The sequence below is a fragment of the Erpetoichthys calabaricus genome, chromosome 15 (genome assembly GCF_900747795.2).
Source record: "Erpetoichthys calabaricus chromosome 15, fErpCal1.3, whole genome shotgun sequence".
Taxonomy (NCBI): domain Eukaryota; kingdom Metazoa; phylum Chordata; class Cladistia; order Polypteriformes; family Polypteridae; genus Erpetoichthys; species Erpetoichthys calabaricus.
In genome coordinates, this window is record NC_041408.2 from 77,931,496 (window position 1) to 77,954,509 (window position 23,014).

At 39.7% G+C, this 23,014-nt stretch overlaps 1 protein-coding gene across 6 annotated transcripts in view; it reads left to right on the forward strand.

Annotated features, from left to right (window-relative positions):
- The window catches only part of klhdc3 (kelch domain containing 3), a 112,320-nt gene that overhangs the window by 22,906 nt on the left and 66,400 nt on the right, over positions 1–23,014 (forward strand). For all 6 annotated transcript variants that reach the window (XM_051919220.1, XM_051919217.1, XM_028820524.2 and 3 more), the window contains exons 2-5: positions 9,214–9,461; positions 13,166–13,342; positions 18,093–18,208; positions 19,056–19,127. In XM_051919220.1, the coding sequence (XP_051775180.1) occupies positions 9,308–9,461; positions 13,166–13,342; positions 18,093–18,208; positions 19,056–19,127 (519 nt within the window). In that variant the 5' untranslated portion in view covers positions 9,214–9,307. The remainder of the gene's footprint in view (positions 1–9,213; positions 9,462–13,165; positions 13,343–18,092; positions 18,209–19,055; positions 19,128–23,014) is intronic.

Genomic DNA, 23,014 nt, shown 5'->3' on the forward strand with positions numbered 1-23,014 from the left:
TGTATGTACCCCACATAAGGCAGTGTTCCTCTGTAGCCCCCTGGCATGACTACAAAAGTTGACACATTTATTTCCAGTCCTCTGCACTGATCATGTGCCTGTTCAAGTTGGCATTTTCTGCACATATTTTCCTCACTCATCTTGTCAAGTGTTCCTTTCCCTGGTGTTTTTTTGGTAAAGACCTGCTGCTTACTGCAGTGCTGATTTTATAACTGCTGCTGTTTACAGCACATGATTTTTAGTCATATAAAGTGACCTTCTGGAACATTCTATATGGTAACCTTTTTTAAAAGTAAGAGTATATTTGAAGATCAGATTTTTTGCGTAAAACATAATGCTAGTAGTGTATAATGTTGCTGACTTACAAGTTTTGGACCACCAGTTCAGTTTCTGCAGCTTGCTTGTTTACCTCATGTTTCTTCCCAGTGTTCAAAGATATAATGTCAAGTAGCTTAGGAATTCCCATTGTGTGTGTGCCTGAGTGCGGCCTATGATGGGCTGTAAGTTAGCTGTTTTGTAGTCTAGCTCTTCTTCTTGGCTATTTTTTGAGTAGATTTACCATTTTTGGGGACATTAAAATCAAACAGGAATGTGCTCTCCTAGAGTCCTCATCTAAACAGAATTTAGTTTTAATTCTGTCAAGTGCGCATCAGTTTCATACGCTGAGCTTTGCATGTCAAAGATGGGAGAAGGTGGAATTCTAAATTTTTTTTCCCCATAAGCATAAGGCCAAGTTTTTTATTTTTTGAATGCTATTTTTAAAAAATGGCCTTGCACATTTACTGCAACTTCAATGAGTGACAAAACCCTTGACTGTCAAAGCAGCACACGCAGAAAATGGCATTTATGCTACTACAGGGTTTCTTAACCTTTTTGGTGTTGTGATTACCTTTTTTCCATGTAAGTGTCTTTATGTGCCAGCAAAGGGTGGGGGGTCCTTCCCTGGCAAATCTAGAGGCACAATCATCAGAGCTGGATGGTGGGAGTCCCACTTGGTGAATCGAGTGGAATCATAAGAGCTAATGGAGGGGGGGGGAGGGGGGGGTTCCCCGTGATCAGAACAGGAGGAGGATCATCATGACCCACTACCAATATAAATAATACCAATGCACAAACCACCAGCAGCAGCAAACCCAGTGGTTTGAGGAATCTCTCTGTTTCTTTATATGTGTCTGTGAATTATATGAGCAATTTAACAAGAATTTCTGTGATATTTTTTAATGTGGAATGAGAGCCCACTTTTCCAGAAACTTTGTTTGCACAGATTGAGCAAGGCTAACTGCGGACTCCAGCCTGATACTCCTCTACTCTTTTCAGCAGTGGAATGCTGAACTGTAACAATATCGGATTCATCTAGCAGTGAAGAATATCAAGTTGGAAAGAACACTCAGACAAATGATGGTAGATACTCTAGGACAGAAGAAGAAAGGAATATGAGGATCTATTTATTAATTACAAACCCATATCCAAGCACATAAATAGTTTCATTATAACCTGCAACAATATGAGTAATAGACCCTTGCCTTTTATAAATGTACTAGCTATCCCCTGCATTTCCGCCCGTGTAGTAGTGAAACAGGGCAAACTTCAAAAATCAGTTTTAAAAAAAAAAAAAAAAAGTAATTTGTATTGAGAACAATTCATACTGATAGGTTTCCTATCTGAGGGCATCTTGATATACAATATTTTTGGTTTTGTTATCAGGGGCAAGGACATATAAGAACTAACCTGTGAGAAGGCGATGTAAACCAGACTATGTAAGAAGCATGGTGAGCTAACATCAGCCAATTTGAGTGTCTGTCCCTGGGCCTTGTTAATTGACATTCTCTTGTGAGAAGGCGATGTAAACCAGACTATGTAAGAAGCATGGTGAGCTAACATCAGCCAACTTGAGTGTCTGTCCCTGGGCCTTGTTAATTGACATTCTCTTGAATTGAAAGGGCATGTCCATCATGGTTAGAGGAACGCAAGGGATTAAAACCCTCTCACCAATGCCACATCGTGTGGTGATTATCTCCTTCCTCGGCCTGCAGCCTCTCTCTTCACTACACGCTTTTAAATCGCTGCCGCAAACGAACTATGGTACTTAGCGCGATGAGAGAAGTTCCAAAATCAACCGAAATGTTCAAACAAATTATAGAAAAAAACCTGATCGAAATCCGTTTAGTAGTTCTCTCGTGAAAAGCGGGCAGCTATACAGACTCGACTCAAATGGAGGCTGGTATGTAAGTGAGGATGGCCCTGCCCGGCTCCCTACTCCTGAGGTCCCTCCTCCCTCTCCGCTCGGTCCGCAGCCTCTCTCTTTAATTTGTGCAAACTATAATACTTAGCGTGATGAGAGTTCTCTCGTTTAAAGCGGTGTGATATTTGCGCTTGGTTGGCACCGACCCGACACAGACTGACAACAGAGGCACATATAAAACAAACAAAAGGTTTATTTTTTCTTCACCTGTGGGGCACGTCTTCCTTGTGAATCCCAAAGGCACAATACAGTCCCAAAATACAAAAGAAAAATCACCCCCAAATCACACTCTTTCTCCTCCACTCCTCCTAGGGTAGCTTCGTCCTCCTCCTCCCAACTCTGGTGCCCTGAGTAGTTGCTGCAGGCTCCTCTTATAGCCCACCCGGAAGTGCTGCAGTTGCTAGTTGACCTACTTCTGGCTGCACTTCCGGGTGTGGCTACGCTCCCGCTCAGATGGGCTCGTTAAGTCGTGCTGCTCTATGCAGCTTCCCCTGGCGAAGTCCACGGAACCCAACCAAGATGAGTTCCGGTGTTCCATGAAAGTCACCCCGACGCAGCCCAGGGGGGTTGCCAACAAAGGTTTCGAGGGACGTAGCGTGGCTCCCATGGCTGCTCCCCCGGATCTAGTGACAAAGGGGCATCCCGGCCGGGACCGCCACAGCAGATAAACAGAAGACTTTGGATTTTATATATAGAGAGATATTATTATGTGCGATATTAACCTTGAGTGACTGATGGGCGAGGGGAGCTCCAAAAGTCCATTCACTTTAATAGAAATAAAAAGAGATAACCCCCAGATATTCTGTTTCATCAGAAACCTTTTTCATTTTCTACTTTGCCCCCATACTTGCCACCGACCTGAAAGCCCTTTTGCAATTTGTGGACACATTTTTCAGAACACCCCTGAAAAGTGATCTTTTAATAGCTTTGCCAGCTTTTTATTCACTGCTTTGATCAAGTGTTCTCAATCCTTGCAGCATTTTCCACGCATGTTGACCTTGATTATGGGGGATAGAGCCAGAAATCACAAGGGGCCATGTCAGGCAAGTAGGGCGAGGCTTTCAAAAGGGTTGATCCCAGAGGCACCAATGAAGAGCATGGTCTTGGTGGCTCAATGCACAGGAGCGTTGTTGTGGTGAAGGAACCACTTGGTCAACTTGGACTTGGTGCGATCTCCCTTGAAATTTTGGAAAACTTCAGTCGAGCAGTTCATTGTGTAGATGTCTGAAACTAGGCAAACCACTTCTGGACAGTTCTCCGAGTCGTTGCTTAGTCAATGAGATGATCTTCCAGCTTCAAGAAGCTTTCTGCCTCTAATAAACCACGATGAAAATGTAGTAGAGCATGTGAACTTGGTAGTTCTCATCAGAGTCACTCACTTGTGGGCACACACCACATTCACTTCTACCTTCATTTCTTGGCTCCATGATGACGTATGAACCTGAAAAGTTTAGGAAGTTTTTGGGAGTAGCTCAGTAAGATACCCTGAAAAAACTTCAAACAAATCCAAAAGTCCATGTGAACAGACTTTTGGAACTTTCCTAATAGTCATACATTCAACATTCATACCTTGTCATATTGCTTGAGATTTGAACTAGTCTGTGTCAAAGTTAGACATTTATATATTTGGAATAATGTCTCTGCATTAGTACTGTTATGAAATTCTTATAAATGTAAATATTGCAGTGTCATATATTCATGTAGGTGGCACTAGTGCTCCGGTTTCCTCCCACTGTCCAAAGACATGCAGGTCAGGTGAATTGGCGACGCTAAATTGGCACCTAGTGTGTGTTTGGTGAGTGGATCTGAGTTTGTGTGTGTTTGCCCTGTGATGGACTGGCACCCTGTCCAGGGTTTAATTTTGTGTTGTGCCCAGTACAGTACTAGCTGGGATAGGCCCCAGCACTCCAGCGACTCTCATCTGGATTAAGCGGGTTAGAAAATGACATGACATATATTCATGTTATTTTCAGTGATCAATAAATGATCAGTTGTATAGTTTAAAATACCGGTAAATATAGTTAATTATCATTTTTTCTTGTTTTTTTAGAACTGGTGATATGATAGCATTCATTGTAAACCACACATGATGATTTCTGTGAGACCTTGTGGTAACGGTATTGGATTTCATGGCTGAAGGTTGCCACTTTATTCTGAACATCAACACATCATGAAGTTCTGAGCATTTATTTGCAGTTTTTCTTTCATGATTTGAATTTTGTCATATGGATAAGTACAGGGAAACTGTAATGGGTGGGGCCCAAAGTTAGGATGTGTTACTCACGTAATAAAGAAGCGATAGAATTGAAATAAATACAGTGCATACCTCACATTTGGTGCTGGAAATGGTCGCCTTCTTCTCTCTAACGCAGATTGACACGGTAGTCCATATCGGCAAAGGTATCCTCAAGCATTGTAGGGGTGATGGCAGCAATTTCCTGTTCAGTGTTTCGCTGTAATTGTTCCAGTGTATGGAGATTGTTCTTGTGCACTTTTCCTTTTCGTGCTCTCCAAAGGAAGAAATCCGGAGATGACAGGTCTGGGGAACGAGATGGCCATAGTCCCTTTGAAATGACCCGATTGCCAAAAAAAAGAATTCAGTATGTGCCATGCTGCGAGCTGCTCCAACTTGCTGGAAATAACCTTCACTAATCACGCGGTCATTCTGTTCATTTACAAATACGTCCAAAAGAGCGCCATACCTCACTCGTTCATACATTTATCCAGGAATACTGTGATGTTTATTTTATTTGGATTGCTTCATTATTATGTAACAAATCATAAGTCGGGGCCTCGCCCATTAAAATCTCCTTGTATTATAACAGCACTTTTGCTGCAGTTCACTTTAATTCAGTCTATTATTGAATCTGATCTTGTCGCTGTGGCTTTTTCTGGGCTTTATGTTTTTTTTTTCTTACTTGCACATCCCAAAGATGTTTCATTAGTTCATTCAGGACTTTAAATTGGGCTGGAGGGAATGTGTGTGGGCATCTGCAAATGTGTCTGGCGATGGAGTGACCCACTTGCCCTGGGTTCAGCACTGCCTTGTGTTAAGAACTTCTGGGAGAGTCTCGGGCCTCCACAGCACAGATTAAGTGGGCTGAAAGTTAAAGCACAGTTAAAAGTGTTTAAGTAGTAAACAGTATGAGTAACTCCTGTTCCAGGTGTCTAAAATATGTTTAGAATGCTCTACCAAACAAAAACTGAATGCCTAAAACTGCATTTTTGCAATACATACAGTGCAGTAAGTCTATCCATCTTGTCTACAGTGCACTTCCCACACACTTAAAGAAGAGAAACTGTAGCTATCAGTAGGTAGACTGTTAGGTAACTGCTGTAAACTTTCGTATAAATCATGCTTGCGTCCATAGATTAATTTATTTTTATTTATCATTTGATAATGTTGTTGTTAATGATTTTTATGGTTAGTCTGGTATTCTTAGTAAGGGTCTGCACTTCTGCTAAAATAGTTCCTACAGCTGGTGTTTCAGGACTATTGTTTAGCTTGCCCTTAAAGTTCGTGCTTAAAGCTGGGGGTTACAGTCTTCAAATGCTAGGCCAAAATTAGAAGAGAAAACAGATCAGCATGTGGCCAGGAATAGACCTTCCAGGGAATAAAATGTAACAATAATAATAATAATTCATTACATTTATATAGTGCCTTTCTCAGTACTCAAAGCGCTATCCACACAGGGAGGAACATGTAGAAATATTCAGTACCTTCCATAATGTTTGGAACAAAGACACATTTGATTTACCTCTCTTGATTTACCTCTCTGCTTCACAGTTTAATCAGGTCAAAATGGTTTGATTTGTACATTTTAAGTGCACATTGCAGACTTTCATTTAACACTAGAATTACCTGAGCCTACGAGAAAACTCGTAAATCCGGCCCACCTTAAATCCGTTCTCACTTCTTCGTCAGTGTCTTTTGTCCTGTAAATGTGCCGATTAAGACCAGCAGCAAGCAGCCGGCTATTCCATCCCCCACCGTCACAAAACGTTTACTACGTTTTGCACAGAACATGTACATTGATCTTGCTGCACTGAATAAGCTCACGCCTTCTGGTGCACTATGTCGACGCAGCATGGAGAAAAAAAGAAAGAGAATGTCCAGTTCCATTGCCTCAAAACACCACTCACATCCACAGTTATTCCCAGTTTCAAATAAAAACTAACAACGTCAGATCCCTAGGGCAATGTATGTATGGTGATCGTGACCGAGACAGTAAAAGTGAAAAAAGGTAACTTTTACGAGTACAGTACTATAAACGTACACTGTCTGTTACAGACACAAACCAAATGTATGTGTGTACTGTATACTATTAACACTACTGAAAACAGCAAATACAGGAGACAGTCAGGATCGAACCGGGGACTCATGATTACAAGTTGGCAAATCTTGCCGCTACGCCACGGAGGCTGCTCTATCGTCCTTGAGCCTTTTGTGAAAGTGTTTATTTGACCTTTGGACTTCAGGCTTCATACATTCTATAGTTTATGCCTACATTTTATAACATTTATTAATAAAATATGAAAAAGTTTCTGTTTTAACAATGTGTTTACACAGATTACTGTAGAAACGGAACATACATGAAATGCATGTGTTCCAAATAACAATCTATTATTTCCAGTCTAAAACTCCAGCAGTTCACTCACTCCCAGATAATCAAACATGAGCTGGGAACACTTTGTGAACTTTCTGCGATGGTGGGGGGATGGAATAGCCGGCTGCTTGTCTTAATCGGCACATTTACAGGACAAAAGACGCTGATGGAGAAGTGTGAACGGATTTAAGGTGGGCTGGATTTACGAGTTTTCTCGTAGGCTCTGGTAATTCTAGTGTTAAGGGGATTTGCATTTGTTTCGGTCACACCGTGTAGACATGACAACACTGTTTCTACAAGGTCCACCTTTCAGGGCAACACAAAGTTAGAGACATAGCAATGGATGGTATATTACAGCAGTGTAAATTTCATGCAGAAATAAAAATGAAACTGTAATCTTTTAGTATAGCAGGTTGGATAATAATGGATGGATAGCATTGCACAGGGGTGGGCAGTGTCGTTCCTGGAGAGCCGCAGTGGCTACAGGTTTTCGTTTCAACCCAATTGCTTAATTAGAAACCAATCCTAGCCAGACTCAGACCTTATTTAATTTTATGGCTTGTTAGTCTGCAATGCAAGGTTCTTATAGCATAGATTTTTTCCTTTCCAAAGATATTATCCAAAATGATAAGGATCATTTTCAGTCTGTCACATTTTTCTATTAAGTGTTTTATTAAATAATACATCGCATGATGAACACGTACAGATGTAAATGGAAACAAGCTAGATGGAGAACTGCTGTCTGCTTTGTCATTTACGTCTTACTGCTAATAAGGAGCCATTAAAACAACGAATGCAGCAGTTTAAGATTGAAATAAGCAATTAAGGTTGGGGACCCTTAATGAGTGGACCACTACAATGAAGAATCAAAATGTCACTTAAGCAATAAGTGCGTCATCAGCAATAATTGACTTCTCATTAAGAAAATGAGTTGGAGCAAAAACCTGCAGCTACTGCGGCTCTCCAGGACCGACATTGCCCACCCCTGGTATAGCACATCGTAAATTAAGTATTTTTAATTACGTTTTTTTTGGATGGGTTTCTGATAGCAGAAAGTAGGACACATATCCTAAACTGTGGATGTGCTTTTTTTAAACAAACACAAATGAATGAGGTGTTACGGCTTTTTTATTGTTCCTGTGACCCATTTATTGATACAGTGATGACAATGCAGTAAGTCATGCCATCTCCTGGATGTTTCTTTAATAAATATATTACAGTATGTGGATTTCAGCAGAATAGTGAACAGTGCCTAATATTCCAAGCATAAAAGAGAGCTCTATATGTTCAATACTGAAGCTGCAGAGAACAATTGAAAATATTAATTTATTTGTGTGTCGTTTCATTAGTTAATTGCTGTTTTATTTCCATTATCACAGGAATTTACAACTTTCTACAGTGTAATATTGTCCAAATAGTACTTCAGGGGGTATAGTAACACAGTCTATTGCAACTCTGCTTTAAGACACACTGAGGGTTTTTAAGTAATCCAACAGAAGTTGGGATACCTGTAAAAATTGTTTGCTTAAACTTGCAAGGTTTCATTTACTTGAATTGCTGCAGAACATCTGTAGCTTGTAACCTATTAGTTGTTCCCTGAAGAAGGCCCATTTTTAATATTCTCATATTTCCTTCTTTTCCAGTTTTTGTTAACCTAAATTTTAAATTTAAACCTCTGGCAGTTTACTGGTTACCTTTTCACCATTTTAGGTCATTCATTGTATTTCAACTGATTAAATTTGAAAAGACAATGGAAAAACTAGGGTGTTCCAAAACTTTTGACTGGTAATATACACCAGTAACGGCGCACTGCACGAATACACTTTACTTGAAAATTCATAGTATTCATCCTTTCTCTGTACGTTTAGCATTCGTTTGCTCAGAGTTTGATGTGCTTGCTGCTTCCTGAGCAGCTCTTCCTTACTCCACCCTAGTGGCCCTTCTCTTCTTTCGTCTGCATCTTTTCGCGTTAAAACCGATTGTTAGTTTTTGTGGTTGCAATTACTTAGTACGTTTTCTTTAATTTTGACTTAATCTGGCACTTAAGTCTTCAATCTGCCTCAAGAATGATTAGCAAAGGTGGTAGGGAATGAGAACAGCACCTGTACGCATGCGCCGCCCTGCTGCACACTGCCGAGAGTTGATTCTTCAATAAAATAAAATAAAATGTAAAAAGTAATAAAATCATCACCCCAAAAGCGAATAGTAGATGTCTCGTAGTATATGTGTACCAAATTTCAAGTCAATAGGTGAAACGGTTTGTGAGCTACAGGTGATTTAAAATCCTGGACAGACAAATGAACAGCCACGAAAGCTGTTATAGAAGATGATGTTCATTTTCTTCTTCTTTTTTTTTTCTTTCAGGCAGAATGATTTTTTTTAAAAGGTGGACAAGATTACACTAGAAAAAATGGTTTAAAGAGGCTGTGCTGTCTGCGAAGACTTTTGGTGGCGGGGAATGTTACGGTGGACAGTACATCTAGAAGGAGGGCCACGGAGGGTGAACCATGCTGCTGTTTCTGTGGGACACAAAGTCTACTCCTTTGGGGGCTACTGTTCAGGAGAGGACTATGAAACTCTACGGCAGATTGATGTTCATGTATTTAATGCAGGTGAGTAGAGAACAAGGCCTCTTTTTTAATAGTTGACGTAAATAATTTTGTGGCATACAAGAAGTTTTATTGTAAATGTTTAGAGAATAAACAGGAATGTATACTTTACTGGGGATATACAGTAGAACCTCAACTTTGAGCACGTAAATTCAGCATTAGTAAACGATAGCAGAACATAAACAAGAATAGCAAAATTAAGCCCTGTGTGGTTAATGGTCACACACTTTCTTTTGAATATCTCACAAGAGTCTCAAGCTGTTTCTTACAGAAGCGTATTAGGGCCACGGTGAAAAGAAAATACGGACACAGTGAAGAAAAAAAAAACTAAATGTCGAGATTAAAGTCGACATGTTAGTCTTCAACAAGTGAAATGCATGCTCAATTGGGTTAAGATCAGGTGACTGACTTGGCCATTCAAGAATTTTCCACTTTTTTGCTTTAATAAATAAACTCCTGGGTTGCTTTGGCTGTATGTTTTGGGTCATTGTCCATCTGTATCATGAAACGCCGCCCAATCAATTTGACTGCATTTAGCTGGATTTGAGCAGACAGTATGTCTCTGAACACCTCAGAATTCATTCGGCTGCTTCTGTCCTGTGTCACATCATCAATAAACACTAGTGTCCCAGTGCCACTGGTAGCCATGCACGCCCAAGCCATCACACTGCCTCCACCGTGTTTTACAGATGATGTGGTATGCTTTGGATAATGAGCTGTTCCACACCTTTTCCATACTTTTTTCTTGCCATCATTCTGTTAGAGGTTGATCTTGGTTTCATCTGTCCAAAGAATGTTTTTCCAGAACTGTGCTGGCTTTTTTAGATGTTCTTTAGCAAAGTCCAATCTAGCCTTCCTATTCTTGAGGCTTATGAGTGGCTTGCACCTTGCAGTGCACCCTCTGTATTTACTTTCATGCAGTCTGCTCTTTATGGTAGACTTGGATATCGATACGCCTACCCCCTGGAGGGTGTTGTTCACTTGGTTGGCTGTTGTGAAGGGGTTTCTCTTCACCATGGAAATGATTCTGTGATCATCCACCACTGTTGTCTTCCGTGGACGTCCAGGTCTTTTTGCGTTGCTGAGTTCACCAGTGCTTGCTTTCTTTCTAAGGGGGTACCAAAATGTAGATTTTGCCACTTGTAATATTGTAGCAATTTCTTGGATGGGTTTTTTATGTTTTCGCAGCTTAAGGATGGCTTCTTTCACCTGCATGGAGAGCTCCTTTGACCGCATGTTGTCTGTTCACAGCAAAATCTTCCACATGCAAGCACCACACCTCAAATCAACTCCAGGCCTTTTATCTGCTTCATTGATAATGACATAACGATTGACTTGCCCACACCTGCCCATGAAGTAGCCTTTGAGTCAATTGTCCAATTACTTTTGAGCCCCTGAAATGAAGGGATTGTGTTAAAAAATGCTTTAGTTGCCTCACATTTTTATGCAATCGTTTTGTTCACCCCACTGAATTAAAGCTGAAAGTCTGCACTTCAACTCCATCTGAGCTGTTTCATTTAAAATTCATTGTGGTAATGTACAGAACCAAAATTAGAAAAAAGTTGTCTCTGTCCAAATTTGTATGGACCTAACTGTAAATCCAGAGAAAACTGTAATCTGATAGGTGTAGTATAATTGTAATCCAATTGTGGAGTGAAGCATTGAAACTAAAGACACTGCTGATTGTGATCCTGTTGACTTCTTATAGCTCACTTCTAAAACTGGTGCTCTAATCTTTCAGCTGGGCTCTGCAGTCCACTTAATTAGTGCTGCTACAGCGTCATCTGTGGTTTTACCTAATAGATCCCAAACTCACTAAATAATTTCCATTTAATTATTGTTGACAAACTTGCAAATAGGCGTATTTGCAAACCATAAATCTGTGAATTTCAAGAGCCAACCTAGACTTAAATATGCATATTTATATAAATAAAGTCAGTCATTATTTTGCATTGCACCATTAATAATGTGTACTCACACATGTAATCGTTTGTAAACACAAATGTCCCTTCTAGAATTGTTACCTTAATGTGATGGACCCTCTTGTATGTTTGAGTGTTCCTTAGAGGTTTGCTGTTAGGCACCTTGAGCTGTTTGTTGAATATTGCCTAAACAAGACTGAATGTTTCAGAAATCAACTGTTATATTTCAGAAAATAACCAAGAAAACATTATGCAAGAATTTTGAAGTAAAAAATAATAGGAAAGAACTATATCTGCAGACTAAATGCTATCCTTGTGACTTCCATATAGGAATGTAACCGTCATTATTAGATATTTGTAGGATTGCAATTAGAGAGCTGGAGCAGGGTGCCTACTTAAGGAAGAAATTAAGGAAATCGCTAGAAAATTTGAAGCTCTTCTCAATTTCCAAAAACTGGATTGGCAGTCCTTGAAAAGTGCACTGATTTGTGATGTCAGTCCTTTTGCCAATACAGTTTGTTTGTTAATACAGAATTTTTGTTCTCTTTTGTATTGTAGTTGTTTTAATTTATTATTCTAATTGTACATTGTGATCTGTAGCGAGAGTAGGGAGCAGGTCGAGGAAATCCTGGAGAGTTGGAGGTTTGCTCTGGAGAGGAGAGGAATGAAGGTCAGTAAGAACAAGACAGAATACATGTGTGTAAGTGAGAGGGAGGTCAATGGGATGGCGGGAATGTTGGGAGTAGAGTTGGTGAAGGTGGATGAGTTTAAATAATTGGGATCAACACTACAGAGTAGTGGAAATTGTGGAAGAGAGGTGAAAAAGAGAGTGTAGGCAGGTTGGAATGGATGGAGAAAAGTGTCAGGAGTAATTTGTGACAAACGGGTATCAGCAAGAGTGAAAGGGAAGGTCTACAGGATGGTAGTGAGACCAGATACGTTATATGGGTTGGAGACGGTGGCACTGACCAGAAAGCAGGAGACAGAGCTGGATGTGGCAGAGTTAAAGTTGCTAAGATTTGCACTGGGTGTGATGAGGATGGATCGGATTAGAAATGAGGACATTAGAGGGTCAGCTCAAGTTGGACGGTTGGGAGACAAAGTCAGAGAGGTGAGATTGCATTGGTTTGGACATGTGCAGAGGAGAGATGCTGGGTATATTTGGAAAAGGATGTTGATGGTAGAGTTGCCAGGCAAGAGGAAAAGAGGAAGGCCTAAGAGAAGGTTTATGGATGTGGTGAGAAAGGACATGCAGGCGGTGGGTGTAACAGAGCAAGATGTAGAAGACAGAAAGATATGGAAGAAGATGATCCGCTGTGGCAACCACTAATGGGAGCAGCCGAAAGAAGTAGAAGAATTCTAATTGTGCATTTCAGTCTAATACAATGTTACAGTGTTGTTTGCTTTTTAAAGTGCTTTATAATGCTGTGTGCTGTTAATGGCTGTGAACGAAATAAAGACAGATTAATTGAACTTTTATGATTGAATTGGACAGAGGTCAGTAAGTGGTTTTTCAAATTAAATGTTTAATAAAATGTAAACATATTTTTGACATCCGCCATGCTTCCAGAATTAAGGTGGTATGAGGAAATGCTTACATGTATAGTGTGGAGATTTTGAATGCTTTCAGCTGTACATGTTCTCATCTGTTATCATATTGTATTGTTATTATGCTATGGATGATAATGTGTTTGTCAAAATGATGTCACTTAGATGTTATGCTTTTAAACAGATACTAAGTCACTGAGGTTTACAGGACTTACTTTTTTGCTTTCCTCTCTTTAGTTTCTCTTCGTTGGACAAAGCTACCTCCAGTGCGAACTAGTGGAAGGGAACATGCCAGAGAAGTGCCCTACATGAGATATGGGCACACAGCTGTGCTTGTTGATGATACAATCTATGTGTGGGGGGGTAGAAATGATACCGAGGGAGCCTGCAATGTGCTCTATGCCTTTGATGTCAGTAAGTAGAAATTAATATTGGATGTCATCTAAAAAAAATGTGTTCCTCATACTTCTGTATACTTTGATTGTGAATTTGAATTTCTAGGCATTAATGTGTACATGTGTTTTAGGTAAGAAATGGGATTACAGTGCCTACATTGCATCTTTGGGAATAATACAACTCTAAAAAAAGTCATTACTTTTATAGACTAATGTAAAGTTAATATAAAACATCCAAAATGCCATTATACAATAAAAATGGGGTATAAAATCACAGGAGGCATCTACCAGATAACAAAAATCATGAATAAAAACTCTGCACAGTAAATATTCAGCAACATACCTTAAGGGAATAATAAAAATTGTTTTTCATCCATCCCGAAGATAAAGTCAGGGGCACTATGGGAGTGATTACGGGCCTGTCTCTCCCTGCATCTCCCCAGGAGTGTGCCCTGTGCTGTGTACCACTAGTTCCCCCTATAGGCATTTCATTTTGGCTCGAGGTCATCTAACAATGCAGGATTTTGCAGATCTTTCTGCCCATGCATTCCTTGCTTGTTGTCTGTAGTACATTTGCATGGGCCAGTATTTGTAAATATGTCTGACCTGGGGGTGTTCATTCTCCCCTCTCCCTCAAACTTCTCTGGGTTTCAGTTTCTTTGGTGCTCTCCATACCTCCTTATGAAATTGTAAGTCAGGTTCCCAACCCTTGCTTTCACAGTTGCCCCCTATCTAAACTGCAGTACGGACACACCATAGGCACTGTAAGCATGCATCTAAGCTCTTCTTGTCTCCTCTGCCAAGTGTTTATTATTACAGCTGAAATAAATTCCTTAATTCAGATTATGATTTGATTAATTAGAATTGTTTTCCTGTTTGATGTAATCGCTGAAATTGTAAACAGAAGGTGATGTTGTCATCTGTGCACCAGATTTAGTGGTTAACTTGGGGCATATGTGCAGCATAGCATAGAGATGTTTCACTGACACATATCATTGCATAAGGTGGTAGACGTTGGTTGTTGAGTTAGTACTGGATGATTAGTTTTTTTCTTTCCTAAAAGTGGCAGTTGATTTAATGAATTTTTTTGAATGTCACTGTTGTAGTAAGCTAAGCAAACCAAGGATTTGTCTGTTGTTTGGCAGAATTTTGAAGTGTCTTGAGGAGGACACATGTGCTTTTCATTTGCAAGGAAAAAAAATGACTGTTGGAGGAACAAAAACAAATACATTAAACAACACCTTTTCAGGTACATTGCTCCACTGAGCACCCTGTTTATCTTCTATATATTGAAAACATCAAAATCTCTAAAGTTCTGCCTTCTTTTCTCTCTGCCATCAACACTGTTAGCAAGAAACCTATGAATGTAAAAGGCAAAACATAAGGTGTATTATTAAAAAGGCCAGCTATTTTTAGCTGAAGAAAACCATGGTTTTTACAATGCATGATACTGAAGCAGATATTTCTTCTCAGGTGTAGTGCTGTCTGAAATGCACCGTGCTGTCTTATCCCACATGATGTGTGCACACCATCTGAAATCACCTCTGTCTGCTTCACATATAAACTGCTCAAAAAAATGAAAGGAACATTTTGAAAACTCATCAGATCTCAATGGGAACAAAAATCATGCTGGATACCTGTATTGATATGGACTGGGTAATGTGTTAGAAACAAAAGGATGCCACATTGTTTGATGGAAATAAAAACTATCGGCCTACAGAGGGCTGAATTCAAAGACACCCCGAAAATCAAAGTGAAAAAATGATGCGTCAGGCTAGTCCATTTTGCCGAAATTTCATTGCAGCAGCTCCAAATTGTACTCAGTAGTTTGTATGGCCCCCACGTGCTTGTATGCATGCCTGACAACTTCACTCCTAATGAGATGATGGATGGTGTCCCGGGAGATCTCCTCCCAGATCTGGACCAGGGCATCACTGAGCTCCTGGACAGTCTGAGGTGCAACCTGGCAGCGTTGGATGGACCGATACATAACGTAGCACCCAGAGGTGTTCTATTGGATTTAGATCATGCAAGTGAGCGTGGGGGCCAGTCAATGGTATCAATTCCTTCATCCTCCAGGAACTGCCTGCATATTCTTGCCACATGAGGTCGGGCATTGTCATGCACCAGGAGGAACCCAGGACCCACTGCGCCAGTAAAGGGTTTGACAATGGGACCAAGGAGTTCATCTCGAAACCTAATGGCACTCAAGGTGCCATTGTCTAGCCTGTAGAGGTCTGTGCGTCCCTCCATGGATATGCCTCCTGAGACCATCACTGACCCACCACCAAACCAGTCACGCTGAACGATGTTACAGGCAGCATAACGTTCTCCACAGCTTCTCCAGACCCTTTCATGTCTGTCACATGTACTCGGGGTGAACCTGGGCGCAAGTGGTGGACCTGCCAATTCTGGTATTCTATGGCAAATGCCAATCGAGCTCCACAGTGCTGGGCAGTGAGCACAGGGCCCACTAGGGGACTTCGGGCCCTCAACCCTCCCTCATGAAGTCTGTTTCTGATTTTTCTGGTCAGAGACATTCACACCAGTGGCCGCCTGCTGGAGGTCATTTTGTAGGCTCTGGCAGTGCTCATCCTGTTCCTCCTTGTCCAAACGTGCAGATACCGGTCAGTCCTGTTGATGGGTTAAGGACCTTCTACGGCCCTGTCCAGCTCTCCTAGATTAACTGCCTGTCTTCTGGAATCTTCTCCATGCCCTTGAGACTGTGCTGGGAGACGTAGCAAACCTTCTGGCAATGGCACGTATTGATGTGCTTGCCTTCCTGGAGAAGTTGGACTTCCTGTGCCAGCTCTGTAGGGTCCAGGTATCGCCTCATGCTACCAGTAGTGACACTGACCATAGCTAAATGCAAAATGAGTGACAAAACAGATGAGGAAGGAAAAATGTCAGTGTCCTCCCTCCACCTGTTAATCCATTCATTCCTGTTTTGGGTGTTGTCTCATTGTTGCCCTTCTAGTGCACCTGTTGTTAATTTCATTAACACCAAACCAGCTGAAACTGATGAACAACCTCCTCTGCTACTTAACTGACCAGATCAATAGCCCACAAGTTTCATTGACTTGATGCTATACTCTGATTAAAAAGTGTTCCTTCAATTTATTTGAGCAGTATATATTATATCTGGTGTAGTAAATTGATAAATGATTGAGATAGATGGTTGTTTTCATTGAGCAAGACTTTTCTGTTTCAGACTGCAGCTATCCTTCCATGACCAAAAAAAAAAAAAAACAAACAGAATGCAAGTGGTTATGGAAGATAACTCCTGAAATATGTCAGAAGAAACATGGAAATTATATTTATTGAGCTTGGGAAAACCTGTGTGTGTGTCAGCAATTCTAGTATTTTCATGAGTGCAGTTTTGTACTTTATATGCTGTGATGTTCAAAGTTATCTTTGGTAAACCAGTTTATATGTCCTGATATGCTCCCTGGAGTTGTTGGCACACTGTGTGCTGAGGGTGGTAGAAAAAATAGAAATAGTATTTTTGTATTTTGTGTACCCATGGTGCAATGAATGCGTAAAAGATATTTGTCACTCAATCGTAGTTGAGCAGACACTGTTAGCACTTTCAAAAGACCATTCTGGTTTAACTTGTGTGCAGTAGTTGTAGTGAAGCACAGTCACCTCAGGAAGATAATTATCCCAGAGTGGGGTGGCGCTCACTTTAAAATGCAACTTGTGTTATAATTCTCTGCATCAATGGTGGTGTCTTCTGTTGTGGTGCTGTAACAATATGTTCTCATTTGATGTCAAAGCACAATTAGATAACAGTTACTTAGCTCTAAAGTTACTTCTTTTATTTCTGACCCGATAGTGTTACTACTTTCAAAGAGCAAAAACAAGTTACAGAAAGATTACACTGCCATGGACTAAAACTTTTAACAAGCATATTACATGTCAACGCTTTATATTTTAGGAGGCTGAAAATGAAAACTGCCATTCCATTTGTTATTAGGCATGTTTTCCAAATGTCTGTGGATTTTCTCTGGGTTGTTTGGCTTCCTCCCAAAGAACTTGTATGTTAGGTTCATTGATGATCCTGTATTGGCCTGATATGAATATTATTATGAGTGGAAGTTCATCCTGAGATGCAATGGTGTCTTATCTGAAGGTGCCTCCCTTCTTTGTTACACACCCAGTGGTACTCGGATAGACTCTGCAATGAAAAATGTGTGTTAAGAACAGAATGACTTCATCATTAGAGCATAGTATATATTAAATAATGATCAATGTAATAACCTAATAACTTTAAATCAATCGTTCGCAATTTGTCAGATATTTTACCCTAAAAAGTAGGCTTTATGATATGATTTAAGTTCTGAACTGTTTACAGATATAAAGTTTGGTTATAGATTTCAGACATATGTGTTAAGATTGTGTGTGACTGAAATAACAACATTAACATAAAAAAACATGTTAATATGAATTACCAACCTCTTTACTTACTTAAAGGTTCATAGGGTCTGTACTGTCACATATGCATAGTACAATGAAAGTCTTAACTTGCATGTGCTAATTAACATGTAACACTTCACCACTCTCTGGATATCCTGAATTTGGGTAATATGTTTGCTTCTAGTAAGCAGAAGCACAGTCTTAATAGTAATTTAGTGAGTCTCTAACTTAATGTTTACTGAGTTGTTAAAAATAGGTAAAGTTTGTTTTACCATTTTAAGTGTCAGTGGTTTGGTCATCTGATATGTCTTTTAACATATAACATAAAACAAATTTTTGGTTTTTCTATAAAGATAACCACAAATGGTTTACTCCAAGAATATCAGGTACAGTACCTGGAGCAAGAGATGGCCATTCAGCCTGCGTTCTTGGAAAATGCATGTATATCTTTGGAGGATATGAACAACTAGTAAGTATTTAAACATTTTAACCTATATATTATTATTTGAATGATTTGTACTGCATGATATACTGTTTTTTTCAAGTATGTATAAATGTAAAGGAAGAGCAACTTAATGGTTAGTATGTGTTCAATTTGCTGGTGTTTGCGCATAAGTTAAAAAGGCTGATCTTCTTTTTTGTGCAATTTAAATTGGCTATATTCACTCAAGGAATCAGAAACCTCTCTTATCTGCATAGTTCTTTATTAGTTCACCTGTCTGACTTGATCCTGTTTAATTATTTAGCTGAGAGTGAACAGTTATCACTCCAGTTCATAAGTACATCCATAGTATTTTGTAAATATCTTTGTTGTTCTTATATGTAATATCTTGATAACTGTGTTACCCATTCTGCAAGATAAACAAAATGGCAAGCCTTAATTGGTTGGTATGCATGTACTGTATATATACACTAGCTAGTATATATAAAAGATGTATATATGCTGTATGTACACATGTCTTTGTTCGCATGTGCCTTCTTCAGGCAAGATGAAGAAAGGGCCCGAGTTGCCTCGAAAGCTTGCATATTGTAATCTGTTTAGTTAGCCAATAAAAGGTGTCATTTTGCTTGACTTCTTACTACATCCATAATGGCTAACACGGTACAACACCCTAGTCTGTATGTGCCTATAATATTAATATACTTACCATACTGTATTGCCATTTAATTGGAGATGTATTACTGGGCATTATCGAAAATATTTACCTCTTTTTCTGCTAGTTTAGTTTCATTTACTTTTTTATTTAGTACGTTTCTCATCACGTGTTACAAACTTTTATTTTTTTTATTATTATTTTCTTCCCCATGCTGAATAGGCTGACTGTTTTTCAAATGACATCCATAAACTTGACACCACTACAATGGTTTGGACTTTGATCAGTGCCAAGGTACGGTATAACTGTGTTCTGTCTGCTTTGTGTTAAGCTCTAAAGTTTAAAGAGTCTGAAAAGTTTGAACAGCTGTTTTGAGAAGTAATAGAAAAATACATGGACATCAGTAAAGTTCTGCTTAGAACACACATTTTGCTTAAAACCTTTCATTCATTTTTATTAACCTAATGTGTTCAAAATGAGTCAGCAGTTGTCTGCGTGAGTAATTTCTAACACTAACAAATACCGATCAAAATGATTGACAAAAATATAAATTTATTGGGTTTTATGTGGCATAACCACCTTTTGCAGACAACTAAGTGTGTACATACTTGCTTGTTCAGCTGCCTGACTGGCAGAGCTGACATTGGTGAGAACCTCCTGATGCACATACTACAGTAGCTTCTTTGGGTGTCTGGACTGCTGTTGCTAGTAAAGTGTTTTCATTCTATCAGCATTTTAAAAATGATATCCTTCTGTTTGTTCATGTGCTTCATGCATTCATTAATTTCTTTGAAATATCTAATTGTCATAAGAGATTGTAGTGCACAGACATAAATTAGGAAAGAAATTATTTTCTATGTACAATTTGTTTTTAATTAACTGTTTCCTTGCAGACGATTTTACAGTAAAGTAGCCTAATCTTAAATGCTTTTGTCGTGTCACTTTTTAATCTGAGATAGTAGCCTTAGAATCTCTGTCTTTCTCAACAGTTATTCACAATGAGAATGTCACACATGCAGGTTCAGGTTTCAGATACAGTTCTGATGAAATCTTGAGATTTGGGATGACAACTGTATGTAATCCATGTCTGGGTACCATGAAGGAGAGCAGTAACACAAGCACCCTTAGAGATCATTACTTTCGTTTTCCTCTTCAGGCCACTGTTCTCAATGTCCGATTCCAATGGCAAGGTTTCCTGAAGAAGATGGAGATACTCGCATTGCTGATGATCTCGAATTTCCTCCTACATTGTTGTCTTTTTGTACACATAGCTGTTAAGATATGGAGAAGGTTTAGCAAATTCTAAAGTTTGTCTAAGAATGGTTATTGCTGGGGACTCAGTTATGTTTTTGTAACAGGATTTTGGTTTTTCTGATGTTAATGCGCAGTCCTAAACTCTGTTGTTTTTTCAAAGACATTCAGAGTAATCAGTAGTTTCCATGGTGAGTGTGGACATTGGTCATCTGCACATTGAAGATTTGTGAATAATCATGTGCAGAGAAAGGAGGAAAAGGAAACCTGGTGGTGGAATGGGGAAGTACAGGAGAGTATATAGAGGACGATGTTGGCGAAGAAGAAGTGGGATAATTGGAGAGATGCAGAAAGTAGACAAAAGTACAAGGAGATAAGTCGTAAGGTGAACAGAGAGGTGACGAAGGCTAAAGAAAAGGTGTATGATAAGTTGTATGAGAGGTTGGACACTAAGGAGGGAGAAAAGGACCTGTACTGATTTGCTAGACAGAGTGACTGAGCTGGGAAAGATGTGCAGCAGGTTAGGGTGATAAAGGATAAAGATGGAAACATACAAGTGAGGAAGGTGTGTTGAACAGATGGAAAGAGTACTTTGAGAGGCTGATAAATGAAGAGAATGAGAGAGAGAGAAGGTTAGATGATGTGGAGATAGTGAATCAGGAAGTGCAGCAGATTAGCAAGGATGAAGTAAGGACCGCTATGAAGAATGGAAACCGTTGGTCCAGATGACATACCTGTGGAAGCATGGAGGTGTTTAGGAGAGATGGCAGTGGAGTTTTTAACTAGATTGTTTAATGGAATCTTGGAAAGTGAGAGGATGCCTGAGGAGTGGAGAAACAGTGTACTGGTACCGATTTTTAAGAATAAGGGGGATGTGCAGAGCTGTAGTAACTACAAGGGGATAAAATTGATGAGCCACTGCATGAAGTTATGAGAAAGAGTACTAGAAGTTAAGTTAAGAAGTGAGGTGCTGATTAGTGAGCATCAGTATGGTTTCATACCAGATGCAATGTTTGCTCTGAGGATGTTGATGGAGAAGTATAGAGAAGGCCAGAAGGAGTTGCATTGCATCTTTGTGGACCTGTTGAAAGCATATTACAGGGAGCCTCGAGAAGAGCTGTGGTATTGTATGAGGGAGTCGGGAGTGGCAGAGAAGTATGTAAGAGTTGTACAGGATATGTATGAGGGAAGTATGACACTGGTGAGGTCTGTAGTAGGAGTGACGGATGCATTCAAAGTGGAGATGGGATTACATCAGGGATCGGCTCTGAGCCCTTTTTTTTTCCAATGGTGATGAACAGGTTGACAGACAAGATTAGACAGGAGTCCCCATGGACTGTTCTGATCTGTAGCGAGAGTAGGGAGCAGGTTGAGGAGACACTGGAGAGGTGGAGATATGCTCTAGAGAGGAGAGGAATGAAGGTCAGTAGGAACAAGACAAAATACATGTGTGTGAATGAGAGGAAGTTCAGTGGAATGGCGAGGATGCAGGGAGTAGAGTTGGCGAAGGTGAGTAAGTTTAAATACTTGGGATCAACAGTACAGAGTAATGGGGATTGTGGAAGAGAGGTTAAGAAGAGGGTGCAGGCAGGGTGGAGTGGGTGGAGAAGAGTGTCGGCAGTGATTTGTGACAGATGAGTGTCAGCAAGAGTGAAAGGGAAGGTCTATAGGACGGTAGTGAAACCATCTGTGTTATGTGGGTTAGAGGCGGTGACACCAAAAAACAGGAGACAGCTGGAGGTGGCAGAGTTAAAGATGCAACAGTAAGATTTGCATTGGGTGTGACGAGGATGGATAGGATTAGGAATGAGTACATTAGAGGGTCAGCTCAGGTTGGATGGTTTGGAGGCAAAGTCAGAGAGGCGAGATTGAGTTGGTTTGGACATGTGCAAAAGAGAGATGCTGGGTATATTGGGAGAAGGGTGCTAGGGACAGAGCTGCCAGGCAAGGGGAACACAGGAAGGCCTAAGAGAAGGTTTATGGATTATGGTGAGAGAAGATATGCAGGTGATGGGAGTGACAGAGCAAGATGATGAGGACAGGAAGAGATGGAAAAAGATGATCCACTGTGGCGACCCCTAATAGGAACAGCCGAAAGAAGAAGACGACAAAAATGTGATTACACAACCATGTTTAATCCCTGTTCAATCGTCTTAATGTAAAGACCCACATGCTTACGGTCCTATCATGACTTCTTTGTAAGACACAGTTCTACCACATACCCTCAGCATTTGCGCATCATTGAACATCAAGGCAAGTTGACTTGGCTTAAACATATCTATTAATACTTAAACTATAAGAAATTATTTTGGGTTTTTTTTTCCCAATTGTAGGATGCCACACTTTTTAAGTACTTCCTTTTATAAACTAGTTTACATTCTTTTTGCTTTCTGTTTTTGAAATTTTACACTTAACATAACAAAAATACACAACGTTACCCTCCTGCTCTTGATGAAGATCGGTTACAATGCTTTGAATAATCAACCAAACAAATGTTTTCAGTGTGGTAAAATTACCTTTCTACATGTGTCCCACATACTGTATATCAGGCTAACAACCAATAGGCATAAAAATAAATTCACCATTAACAAAAAAAAAAAAATACAAAAAGGAATTCAAAAAGGAATTCATGATTAACAAACTTAAATATTTCATTTCTATATTTGCACTCCTATTTATTAGCTGCAAGAGTGATCCCCCTCCCATATGCAAATTGTCACAGCCACATACACACACACACGTATTTTCTCCAATTTGTTCATAATAACATATTGAATGAACAATAAAGAATATGAATTAAGTAATAGTTCATCTCAGCATGTTGTTACTATGACTGTCATCAGGATAAGTGGAGTGAAAGTGAGTTTTTCTAATTAGCATATGTCAGCTCATTGCCTGTTTAGAAACTGAGAAAAGAAAATGTAGACATA